Source organism: Bactrocera oleae, chromosome 3 (genome assembly GCF_042242935.1).
Source record: "Bactrocera oleae isolate idBacOlea1 chromosome 3, idBacOlea1, whole genome shotgun sequence".
In the NCBI taxonomy this organism is placed as follows: domain Eukaryota; kingdom Metazoa; phylum Arthropoda; class Insecta; order Diptera; family Tephritidae; genus Bactrocera; species Bactrocera oleae.
Window position 1 is genome coordinate 79373361 of NC_091537.1, and position 13580 is coordinate 79386940.

Consider the following 13580-nt stretch of genomic DNA (forward strand, 5'->3'; position numbering starts at 1 on the left):
GAAGTCACCACCACAAGTCAAACGTTTTTTATGGTAAAAATCATTAGTCCAACTTTTCTATATTTCCACATTATTTTCAATGATATTGCCTATTCAACTTTTTTTATCGCAAAGAAATAGAAAGTGAAAAGGTCAATATCTATAGTTTGAAAAATCGACCAAAATTCAACCGACTATCAAAATAGTTTGTAGCATACATACCAAAAGTGTGTTATGTCTACTGATTTACACATAGTACAAATGAATCCGATAATATCAAATTATACTGAGCTATTTCGAATCTGAGAAACTCACTCAACAAACAATTTTATCAGAAGAAAATTGTAAACAGTTGAGGAAATCAAGATACCGGCGATTAGAAAATTTGTTATCAAAAAGTTGTAGAGGCATGTAATATACTTAATATATTTTCCTCTCTTTATATAGGTGTGCTTGTTAGCTTATAATCAGGGTTGGCTAGCGATAAAGTGTCATGCGCTAAGGCTGAAAATTACGTTAACTGTCATAGTTGAGGTAAAAGCATCCGGACACTTTTTTCTCTATTATCTAGACTACAAAAGACGGAATTGATATCAGCCGCCTCAAAAAAATGTGTAGCAGACTCAAAGCGCTTAATAGATTTTTGAGAGTATTTTCGATCAATACTTAGTAATATTTATGTATAACCAAGGATCGGCATTCTTAGCTGTCCACTAATCTAACCTAATTTAACAATTAATAGATATTTTATGCCGCAACAAAGAACGTTGAGAAAATAATTACCAGGAATCCAATAATATTAAATATGATCGCTACAATTTAATTTCAGTAACAATGAACACATATCTTATGCAATAACAAAAAATCGTGCATACTTCCTGGCGTGAAAAAAAACTGCGTTGATTACATTTCTGTCTTTTGGGTATTTTTTTGCTTAAAAAAAATATTTTTTTTTTATTTTCCACACTGAAATCATACACACTTAAAATTATGCTTGTTAACTACAAAAATATGCTTACAATTTGTTATTTTCTAGCGAAAAAAGTTTGTTCAAACACTTTTTTTATTGCTTCATATACTCATATTATATAAATTATTATTATTTTTTATTTAAATTAGATTTTTTTTTTAATGAAGTCTTGCAAATTCAGCGACATGTGCGCCTTTTCTACTACGAATCACTCCATTAACCTACTATGCTTATGGTTAAGTGGCACCAATATATCAGTGCGCCAAGCAGCCACTCAGCCAGCGGGGCAGTCAGCTTGTCAGTAAGCTTACACAGACATATACACACATAAATATATATACCTATATATGAAATATGTACAATTTTTAGCTAACCAATATATCTTGCTTGCTTGGCGTTCATGCGCTTTGGCTTTAGCACATTTTCGCCACTACTGAACTACATCAAATTGGTATAATTAGAGCTTAATAAATTATCGCACACTTTTTATAAATTTTTTTTCTTCACTATATATATGTATATAGGTGAATTTGCCTTTCTGTTTGGCGCGTTGCACGAACAAAAGTTACAATAATTACTTGTATGTGCCTTTGTATTCTCTTTATAAAAATATATATAAATAAAAAATACGGGTTGCTTTGTGTTTAATAAATTCAAAGTCAAGTTCAAATCAACTTGAAAATATCAAAAATTTTGAGTATCTTTCGTTTACATATTTTTTAAGCGTTTTTTTTTCAAGTTGTTTTAAGCTGTTGGGTACTGTATCTTCCACCGACTTTGCCTTTTATTCATGCTGTAGCGTATTTATATAGTAAGCATGTTCATATATTTCTATATATTTATATAGATGAAAATGATTAATGTGCGATTTTGAGCTCAAGCGTGCAAGTGGCTGATATTTCTTTTTTGCTTTAAGATGTGCACGCCGTCATTGCGTTGCGGTTGCTCTTTTAATTAGTGCGCGCATACTATTATGTATGGTCGCATGGAAAGTGGTAGTAGTTTCATAGTTCCAATATAGTGAAGATCAATTAATGTCTATATTCAATTGCTTCAGCTGGAACTTATCGCTCTGGAATTTTGCATATGTCGTTTTCTGTTTAAGAAGCTGCTAATTTGTCGGAATCGCCAATATCGGACTATAGCTATCATACAAACTTAAATGAAGTTCTTGTTGTATGAAAAATTCGAGATAAGTTATTTTCCAAGGCAACGCTACAATATCCAAAGAAATTTGTTTGACTAGACTACTATCTGCCATACAAATTAAATGTTAAAATTTAAGTTCTTGTATTGAAAAGATATCTTTACAAAACTTGGCATGGATTGTTTTATAAGAATACGCTGTAATATCCGAAGCAATTTTTTATATCGAACTAATATAGCATATAGCTGCCATACAAACTGTACGATAAAAATCAGTTTTGTTTTATGGAAACATCTTTATTTTTTAAGGGTATTCTAACTGCAGTGCAACCGATGTTAACGTTTTTTCTAATAATTTAAATTTTTTTTTTTTTTTTAATTTTTTGCATACATGCTGAAATTATTTAAATTTTTTTTAAAGATTTTTGTAAAACTAATTCAATATTTTTAGTTTTTTAAAATAATTTTTATTATTTTAATGCATTTTAATTTTTCATTTCTTTATTTGTACATACATATGTATGTATATTATTCGTTAACCATATAAATTTCCTGCCCAACAAATGAAAGACTTAAGCGACGAACTTGTTTCGATTTAACAGCCATATCGAATGAGTTTTCTTTTGCCAACATTTCAACGAATGCTGCATTATGCTATCACCTTTTCCACGAAATTTGAATAGAGATGCATTTACGGCATTACACTTCACCAGAAACCGCTACAATCAAAGGCAACGAAACTGCAATCACACGAAAGTCATAAACCCGCACCGTTCTTAGCACCTCATAATAAGCAGACAAAAAATAACTGTACTGTTGTGTGAAAGCTACAAAGCATGCTGCATATAATAAAAACACCAAAAAATCTAAATGGCGAATAGGCTTAAAGAAATGTAAAAATAAATAACAACAAAAATCAACAACCAAAAACAATAATAACGCTACAGTCAAATGGCTTGCGCTAGACTTTGATGTAAAAACACTTTTCTTCGTGTTTGGTTCTTAATGCGCTTTTCAGCACCTCAAGCGCTCAGTCGCGTGCGCTACTTTTTCCTTCTAGCCGACGTCGACGCTGACGCCGCTATCAGTAATTTCATGGTATAATATGCGCTTTAGCCAGACCGCTTGCCGTAGAAAATTGAAAAGAAATAAGGTAGAAGTGAGTTTATGCAAAATTGGAAGGGGAAAAAATGCCAGACAAAACACTTTAAAAAAAAAAAAAAGCCAACGGAAACCGAAACTTGTTCTCACTAATGTAGCGGTCAGGTCGATAGTGGTAAGAACAAAGCATGAATGACCATTAAGAATTGCCACAGCTTCAAGAAAGAGTTGGTTGAAAGTGGCGGCTTTGTGTTGGTGAAGGCTTTGTGATTAGTTGTTGTTGCTGTGTGCGCTTATGTGTGGGATAACGGAGGCAGTCTTAGCTGAACTTGCGCCCATTTCGTGTAAACATTATACTTTGGCATGCACATATGTACATATATATAATATATATAGCAATAAATATACTTATATATCGACAATTAATATTACTAACTATAACCTCTTTTGCTGTTTCCATGCATAATGAGTGTAAAAAACACAATTATAGTATACTTGCATATGCGTGTTCATACAACCACTTATAGGTAGAAAATAATATAAGCGCGACGCATGTGAGTCTACTACCGCTGCGCTACAACCAGTTTCCACACATTGCCCATTGCTAGCTGCTGATGCTTGACAGTTGTCTATTCGCTACCAGTCGAGTTTGCTCTGTTTGCGCGCGTGTTGTTACTTTTTGTTTATATCGACTAATGCCAGTTGGTAGAGAATTATACTTTTTTTTTGTTTTTTCTTTTTTATATCTTCGAAGTATTGTCGCACAATTATTTCACATATTAAGCATTCAGTGATTATTATAATAATTTTTGAAGTGAATTATGTAGCAGACTCATTACGTAATTGATTGTTAATAAAAACTTGTGTGTAAATAAAAATATTTAAAAAAATTAAACATACGATTTTACATTTCTTCTTAAATATATAAACAAATAATATTATATATAATAATCCGAAATATTTTTTCGATAAGCTGATTTCGTCTTAAAAAAGTTAAAAGGCGTCATTAGTACTAACCTAGCTTATCAATAATAAATAATATTGCATTTAAGATTTAATATCATAAACACTTTGCTGGTAGAAATTTTCAAGCAGCTGCTCACTTTAAAATATTAAATGGGAGTCATGAGGGTTATATTGAATTATAAACGGTCTAGTAAAAAGACATGCATTATTTTTGCACTAAATTCCAGATTTTATATAGCATAGTTATATTGATCCGACTACTGTCAAATATGCACTATTTTCTTCCATAACTCTTTGCCATTTTGAAGGTAATTTCATAATGCCACTTCCATTGCTTTATCGGCAAAAAACGGTTACAGTCGATTCACACAAGCTTCTCTTGTAGCAAATTTTTCACCAGAAAAATCATTCGCCACATATAATAACAGCTAGTACTCACTACGATACATAAGAATCTCCCAACCAAGCTCTCGAAGCTTCTAGCTTAGTCACTATTGTATCGTATATACTATAGGCCAAAGCTTTCTCTTTCTGGGCGTATAAGGTTTTTAGTTATTTGGCCAATTTTCTGACAATTATCATTGCCAGTAACCATTTGCTGTAGAAATAAAGGTCGCAAACAGTATTTGTGCAAACCTCAGCTATTAGGCAATTTAAAGTGTAATTATTTGCCGGTCGGAATGGATTATTATCATGTTTTTAACAATATTTTCGACAATTGGTCTCCCAGAGCTTGTTATTAAAATTACTGAATTACTAAAACACTGTTAGTCAGATGTCAACAAGCTCAAAAAAAAAAAGTTAAGCAAGAAAACACGTTAACATCGGTTGCACCGAAGCTATAATACCCTTCATATATACAAAAGCTTCCTTACAAGAACTTAAATCCGATCTGTTAGTTTGTATAGCAGCTATATGCTATAGTGATCCGATCTGCATAATTTCTTCGGAGATAACATTATTATGTTAGTTAATAACTCATACCAAATTTCGTTGGGATATATCGTCAAATGGAAATTTTTTCATACAAGCACTTGATTCCGATCGTTCAGTTTGTAAAGCAACTATACGCTATAGTCGTCCGATATCGGCCTTTCCGACAAATGGTCAGCTTCTTGGGAAGAAAAGAACGTGCGCAAAATTTCAAACTGATATTTGATTTGCGTATATACAGACAGACAGGGCTCTATATATACGTGAGCTGATCCCTCAGTATTTCAGATATTGAAGTAAAAAAATTTGCAAGGATTATTTTCCGAAAAATCGGTATAATCTTCGAAGAAATTCTTCAGATCGGACTACTATAGCGTATAGCTGCCCTACAAACTGACCGATCAAAATAAAAAAATGCACCTGTGACGGCTATTATACCTTCGGTGCAACCGCAGTTAACATTTTTTCCTGTTTTTATTTTTTTTAATTTTTTTATTGTATATAAAGCATACTTCCTGCTTCTGTTATTATTCATATATGTTATGACAGCTAGTTTTTCGGAAATTTGAATTCTTGCTACCAAAATCTGAGCTTTCTTTACTTTCTAAATGTTAACAAGTATAAGTTTTTTTAATTGAAAATCTAATAGAAGCAACTATTTACCTTCTTTCATTTCAGTAAAACACGAGTAAAAATTAGAGCGTGAACTGGCCAGTCACCACTATCTTTTTCCACGCTGATATACACAAATCTACATACAAGACTAAAAGCTAAGCTGGAAATTCATGCGCCAACAGTTACAGTAGCGGCGAACGTTCCAAACGTAAATAAATGCAATGCGCGTGTAGCGTAAATTATTATTATGATAATAAATTAAACTTGCCATTAATTTAGCAGCGAACGGGGAAGCTGCCAAAGAGATAGAAACGCATAAGCGGCGACGCAAGCAAGCAAGCAAGCAGGAAACGCAAACGTAGTGGAAAGAAGTAGCCAAATAGCATAAAGTGTAACAAGCAAATAAAGACAAACCGCAACAATATTGTAATAATAATAATAGCATTACAACAACAAAACGCACAGCGCATACCAAAGCAACGCATTGCACGTAGCATGCGTTGCACGCACACACGCACACACGGTGTATTGTAATTGCAAACAGAGTTAAAATAAAATGGAAGTAGCAACAACAAATAATCATCATCACAACCATCATCATCATCAGCAGCATCAACATCTCGGCCATCAACTACATCATCCAGCGCATCGTTTGCCAATGGCAAAAGCACAGCAACAAAAACAGAGCAATAATTGCCTTACAGTCAGCAGCGCTTTGGCCGCGACCAGCGACAGCGCGACGTGCACTGGCAATAGCGGTGGTTCACCGCGCTCGCCCTTCCAGCGCGAGGTGCGCGAATGGCAACGCATCGATCCAGATACGGGCGCTTTGCTGAGCGGCCGTTTAGAGGCCGATCGTTGGATTAATGGGCCGTTGAATAGTTACGGAAAGGTGAGTGCGCATCGACAAAAATAATCATAGCGCAATATATTTTCATATATATACATATATTTGTATGTGCGTGCGTGTGCCGCGCAGCGCGCTTTATAATTATAGTATTTGTGGCACGCAAGAGGGCAAAACTAAAATCTCTAGCTAGAATTACGGTAGTAAATGTTGTTTAAGCGAAATGCGTTGCACGCTGCACTTGATTGATTGCTGTGCGTAAACGCATGCGCGCTAGTTGCCGTAAACATGCGCATGTGTGTTTGTGTTTGTATGTATGTTTTGTAATTTTAAGTTTCTACTGCATTGGCGTACACTTAATTGCGGTGCTTGTGCGCGCGCAGTGTGGCCATGTGGCAACATTGTTTGCAGCCAATTTATAACCGAATGACGGACTGTTGCACGCATACCACATGCAACATTTATCTATAAAAATATATATATCTATATATTAACCATATGTATAGATTACTTGCAACTCTACCCTTTTTGATGGACAACATACAATGCATGGCTCACAGCATTGTGCCGCAGCTCAGCAGTCTGTCGAGAATTGACTGACAAGTCGGCAAACACTGACAGCTCATCAAATGTTGTGGGCATTTTGTGCAATTTTTTGTTGCTGTTGTTGTTATATTTTTAATTTATTTATTTTTATCCTCGCTGTTTATGCTCATAAATAGGTGTGTGGCTTTGTGTTGGTCTAGTTGCAGGGCGTTGCGAGTTTTAATTAAAAAATAGTCCCCTAAGTGGTTTTGTTGCTATTTTTGCATGCCTAGTAAGGACCGACACCTCTACAATTGGCAGCGGCATATTTTACATATTTTCTTAAAGAATTTAGCATCGAGTTGCGATTCTAACAATTTTCTGTATGCTGTTGAGCCCTTCCACTGTCTTGAAAACAAATTTGTGTTCACAATAATATCAGTTTGGAAGATTACGTTACGTACATAAGTATATCCTTGACCAAATTTGACCCGGACTGACAGAGGAAAACTACATCTCCACGTATTCGAATACAAATCTTTATCATCGGCTTAAAAATAGACTCCTTCCGTCCTATACATATGAAAATGCTTAATCCAATTTTCCATACACCTGTTATAAGCCTCGGCAGGGATGGGCTTCAGTGCCTTCAGCCAATGACTTTTAATGTCTTCGATGAACTCATGGCGCGTTCCCCGAAGCGTATTTTTTAGTTTCGAAAACAGCAAAAATCACAGGGAGCTATGTCTGGTGAATAAGGTGACTGAGAGATTATTTTCGTTTCGTGTTTGGCCAAAAAGTCAGTCAAAATCGTTGCAAAGTTTCGACGTCATATTTCGAAACTCACGCCTTGTCACCACTAACGATGCGTTTGATGAATGTAGGGTTCTCAGCTACGTTGTCAACCATCATTTCTGTGACCTCTACCTGTTGTCGTTTTGTAACAGATTTAGGTCCTTTAGTACCTGTCTACCATTGACACACTTCATACTCAAAACATTAACCAAAATACCTGTATTGAGTCGATTCATAAGAGGTGTTCAAATCCTCTACCATCTCTCTGATGCCAACACTACGATTTTTAAGCACTGTGTCAGTAACTTTTTAATCATTAACAGAGATGGATGGACGACTCGCAGGTGGCAAGTTTTCGATGACTTCACGCTCTTGACAGAATAATTTTTGTCACTCAAATACTTATGTTCGTCATAAAATAGGCTCAAAACACTTCTGCAATATTTTTAATGATTGAGTAGCCGTAATTCCATTGGAAACACAAAATTTCAAGCATATTAGTTGTTAAATTTTTTTCATGGTAAAAATCGCCAGACAAACTTTTGGCGTCGTGGAGTTCCAAAATCGAATTTAAAAATACAGAATTTTACGATATGCTAAAAATAATATTGAATAATCAGTATCTATAAATTGAAAAATAATTCCCAAAACATATTCTCTTTAGACTTAAAATCGACTCCTGAGTGCTAGGAATATCTTCATGGTAGAAGAAGAACCAACTTCAGTAGATCTATCATAAGAAACATTCGGAAATTCATTACCATAAATAAAGGTACTCAATATTTTTAAATTAGAAAGAGGCTACACAATAGCTATTCTGTCTGGACCTAAAATGGAACCTTGAGTTCTAGGAAAATCTCTCCATGATATCTTCTAGACAGAAGAAGAATCACGTTCAGAAAGTCAATCCTAGTTGACAAACGCCACTGGTATATGATACTTGTTTTTTGACTCTCGACTGAAGAAACAAATATCCACTTTGAAATCTATCACCGTCAATGGAAATGTATTAAGAACACGTTGCGTAAGCCACAAGACGACATCACAAGCACAGCATGAGACTGGTATCCGCTAGGGATCCGCTGAAGAGGTAAAGCAGTCAATATATTGAGGCAGCAAGTTGTAGTAGAAGCGAAAAAATTAGGTCATTCCTGCGGACAAATCACATTTCTAGCTTTTTGTAATTCTAAATTATAAATTGTTTATTAAGACGCTGTGTTACATCTAAAAATTTATATATATTATATATACTGATAATGAGGTGAATAGTAGACCGAAAACCATAAGAATATTACGGAAACTCATTACGCAGACCATTATTTTTGGCTATTTTATTGAAGAATTTTCCGAAACAAATTTTCAAATTGTTCTAAAGCTGTATGAAAAATTCAAAGGAATAAATCGTTCAACTCTTAATAAAAATTGTCTGTAGTTATTCCAATATTATTATTTTTTTTTTGTTTTCTTTATTTTACGTTTGATTCGATCTCTTCAGTGGGTAGTTTCTTACGCTAAACTGGACCTTTATACCTCAATATGCATCTTCTCATCTGAAGTCTTTTATGTTTTCTAATAATCGTGTCCAACTATTGTTCATTCTGAAGTGCTAGATTTTGCTTTAAATATTAAGTAGTCTTTTTTAACGTGTAATTTGAGTTGTTTGATAGAAATTCTAGATTTATATTAAAAGAAAATAAAATCTCCTGAACTCGTCGAAAGTCTCAAAATGTTTACAGGAAGTTCTTTTCACTCATAATACGTCGATAACTTCAGAAACAACAAAAATCACAGGGAAATATGATACTTATAAAAATATATAATACATGTTGGCCTCCCAAAATCTATCTGCATCAACATACTACAAAATAAATACCTTAATCAATTGAAGCAGAAAACTGTCAATTCCATCAATTCGGCTATTCACTGGCTGCTCTTCTTCTTATACTACTCTATTCAACCATGTCAACTTCTGACACTTCGCTTTACCTTTATAGTTCGCCGCTCCTGTCACTGCCACAACGAATCGTCGATTCTTTATGATGATTTCTATCTACCGCCATCGTAGACAGCACAGGGATCATCAAGCCAATACCGACAAATCAGCGCCAATTGAGTTTACAATTTTTAACTTCTTTCCACTGGATTCGCCACAATTTAACCAGCAAATTATCGCCGCAGCAGCCAACAAATCTATCTCCCTCGCTGGTTTTTATTTTTAAAGACACAGTGTGGAACACTTCAATTTTTTTTCTAAATAGGCACTTGGGAATTGTGATTTGAAGCTTTCTTGTAGCACCGTGAGCATATACGAGCACATGTTATGGGTGTGTTTGGCAGTAAATGTATATATGTATGTATGTATGTGTGTGTGCGTGTGTGTAGAATATACCACAAGCTGTGCTCTGATCATTGCCGCCACAATAAATTTCCCTTATCGATTGAAGCTTCTTGTATGTTTCGGCTTCTCTTCTCTTCTTTAACTAGCTGACAAAATGTCCGCTTGTTGGTGCTGGCTTAGAATGTATAGCGTTTATGGGTGATGGCTTCAAATGTTGGCGTTGACAGCATCAGGAGCTCAATATTTATACTAAATAGCTCTTGAAATGACTTGGATATATTTTTTTTTTGGGTAAAACCCAATTGTTTTGAAGTTCAATGATTCTCTGCATGAAATTGCAGTAATCATCGTTATTTGAGAGGCTCAAGTTTTGAAAAGCGTGACGGTCAAGTGTTTTAGTTATACATAGTAAAGCCTTTTCCAGTTTGGCCGCGTTCAAAAGTGAGGATCACTTATATTTTAAGTCAAAACGAGAAGAATTAAAGATAAAGTGTTCGTTCGAAAGAAATTTTGATAAAAAAAAGTATTTTTTATTGAGTCGCCTTCTTGGGCGTGATGGTAACGGATTTCGGGTTGTTATTATAATTTCTCTCTTCAACACGCGATTTCGAGCTACCGAAGAAAGAAATACAATAAAACTGATGATACATATGATATTGTTAATATATCGAAACTAGCGCCATCTATGCGCTAGAATTTCAGGACCAAATATTGTAACTGTATGGAAATATATAAAGCTCAGCGCCACCTAGCGGCTGTAAATTATCGAACAACAAATGAAATTACTCCTAAAAGAATATCGTCCAAAAATATTTCGAAGTAAATGCGTTACAACACTCTAGCTTTGCGGAATATGGTCTTGGTCATAACTCGGTAACTATTTGAATATTAAATATGTTTATTATAAATATTTTGCGTTTAGCGCCACCTATTGGGTATATTTGATTTTAGATAAAGTTACGACAATAAAAAAAATCTATTCTTTACTAAACAATATGTATCTAAGTCGTACATTTATTTGTCTGAAAATCTCTTTCTAATTTAATTCGATATTTTTCCATAAACAACCCACTGAAGGAAGTAGTTAATTGTCTGTGAAAAGTGTATTCGACGTGGTCGTAAATTGCAATGAGCCAGATGTTGAGGTGTCACTTTTAAATATATACTGATGATTGTCACTTTAAAGGTGGGGGAAAATGTAAGCGTCAGTACGAAAATACATGTGTGTGTGTGGTTATATATATTATATGTTAGTAAGGTTAGTAATAATGGATGTGCGCTACATATGAAGGTGTATAGTTGTGGTGATGTGATGTGTCTGATGACATCCTCAATTAAGTAGAATTTATTACACTCGATTGGACTAATGACTTACATTAATGTACATACATATATATATATATACTGTTGATGCTTACATATCTACCACATATACTTATACACAGGCAAATACATATATGTTGGTTATGGAAAAAAAATCATTAAATTATTAATGTCACGGCACTTACTTATTTAGATAATATTTTACTTTGAGAAAGGTGAAGTGAGTGAATTAATTCGTTTGATTTTTAAAGTGTTTCGAGATATTAGTGTCATTACGAAAATTAAATTACAGGCTATTAGGTTATAGACAATTAATAATCTACATTATTACCATATTTTTTAACCCTCCTAAATATTCCTATTTCAGAATTTATTAACCCTTACCCATACACAAATTGTGAATATATTGCATCATATTCTCATAACCAAGTGATCGTTTTAGCAAAAAATTATTACTGAACTATAAATATATTTTATCTGCTTGCTTAAAATCAAGTTTTTCATTGGAAATATTGATAACTATTTACTATTGATACATACCTCAGTACATGGCTCAATCGATTCAGCTCGTCACGTGGATTATTTATGACCATGGGCTAAGAAGTCCCAGGGCTAACAAAGAAAACACAGTTTTTTTGTTCACAATTGGCTGCATTCATCAATATAATCTCCATCAAGAACAATACAATCATTTCAGAGCCGATCTAACATTTCAATATCACCTGTGTAGAACGATTTGTCTTTTGCCTCAAAATGGGGCTCAGTCGTAATGAAAACCTCTTCATTCGAGAGAAATTTCTTATCGGTGAGCATTTTTTTGGGGTCGGCGCACCACCAATAGTCGCAGGGAGCTAAATCTGGAGAATAAGGTGGATGCGGCAGTATTTCAAAGTGCCATTCATGCATTTTGTCTTTGTTTTGATTAGCTTGTGACACGCTGCGTTGTTTTGATGAAACAAAATTTTCTTCTTTGCCATATGCGGTTGCTTTTTTACAATTTCGGACTTCAAACGTTCCAATACCGCGATAAAATGTTCACTTAATGGTTGTTCACTTCTCAAGATAGTCGGTGAATATTACACCTTTTATATCCCAAAATACCGAGGCCATAATCATTCCAGCTGATTTTTGTGCGTTCGGGCGTTTTAGACGAGGTTTACCAGCTACTGTCCACTCAGATGACGATCGTTTTGATTTCAGAGTGAAGTGTTGGATCCAAGTTTCATCCATTGTCACATATCGATGCAAAAATTCCGGTTTGTTACGTTTAAACACGTTGTTGTTTTTGATCAACAGTCAGCAAATTTGGCACTTTGAACTTCGAACAGAGCTTTCTAATGGACAAATGTTCTTGCGATATAAAACCGACACGTTCTTTTGAAATCCTTACGATGTCAGCTATATCACGCAACTTCACTTTCCGATCATTCAGAACGATTTTGTACTGTGTTTTGCATCATTGGTGTCTCTACAACCACGTTTAAAGTCAGCAAACCAGCGTTTTATTGTGCTTTCTGATGGTGCAGCATTCCCATAATATTTTTTAATCCATTACTTCGCTTGAACGGTATTTCTCCCCAATAAGAATCAATGTAAAATTAAAACACGAAATTGTTTGTCATCCATTGTTTTTAAAATAAAAAAAACTAGCACCACTCTTAGCACAATCACTCATATACTAATGAATAGAATGTCATTTAACCGCTGTCTTTTGTAGGTTAGTACTAACTGAAAATGATGTAAATTCAATCGCGTCATCTGTGAGTGAGGCTCGGGACATCTCAGCATTTGGTTAGAGTCTCCGACGCTTCCTTCTGGGTGTTACAAACTTTGTCGCGAATCAATATACCCTCGGTATAAAAATTTGTAGGAATGAGGTGAATACTTGATGGACCAAATCCCAGTGCAATAGACAACGAAGTCGCTAAAAAAACAACTTCTTACAAACTAATACGAAACCAGGTCTGTTGTGGTATGATTATAACCTCAGAAATAGCCTCTATTAACATATGAAAATTTAGCAACTTAGCCTTAATTTTCCA

The 13580-nt window shown here is 34.5% G+C and overlaps 1 protein-coding gene across 12 annotated transcripts in view; it reads left to right on the forward strand.

Moving 5' to 3' along the window:
• Window positions 1-13580, forward strand: part of LOC106625289 (pneumococcal serine-rich repeat protein) — a 118243-nt gene that overhangs the window by 69875 nt on the left and 34788 nt on the right. For 10 of the 12 annotated variants that reach the window (XR_011395493.1, XM_070106997.1, XM_070106992.1 and 7 more), the window contains one exon: window positions 5774-6602. Coding sequence is in view for 11 of the 12 variants with exons in the window: in XM_070106997.1 (XP_069963098.1) it covers window positions 6267-6602 (336 nt within the window). In the remaining variant the exon portion in view is untranslated. The remainder of the gene's footprint in view (window positions 1-5773; window positions 6603-13580) is intronic. The other 2 variants (XM_070106994.1, XM_070106993.1) reach the window with 2 other exon arrangements.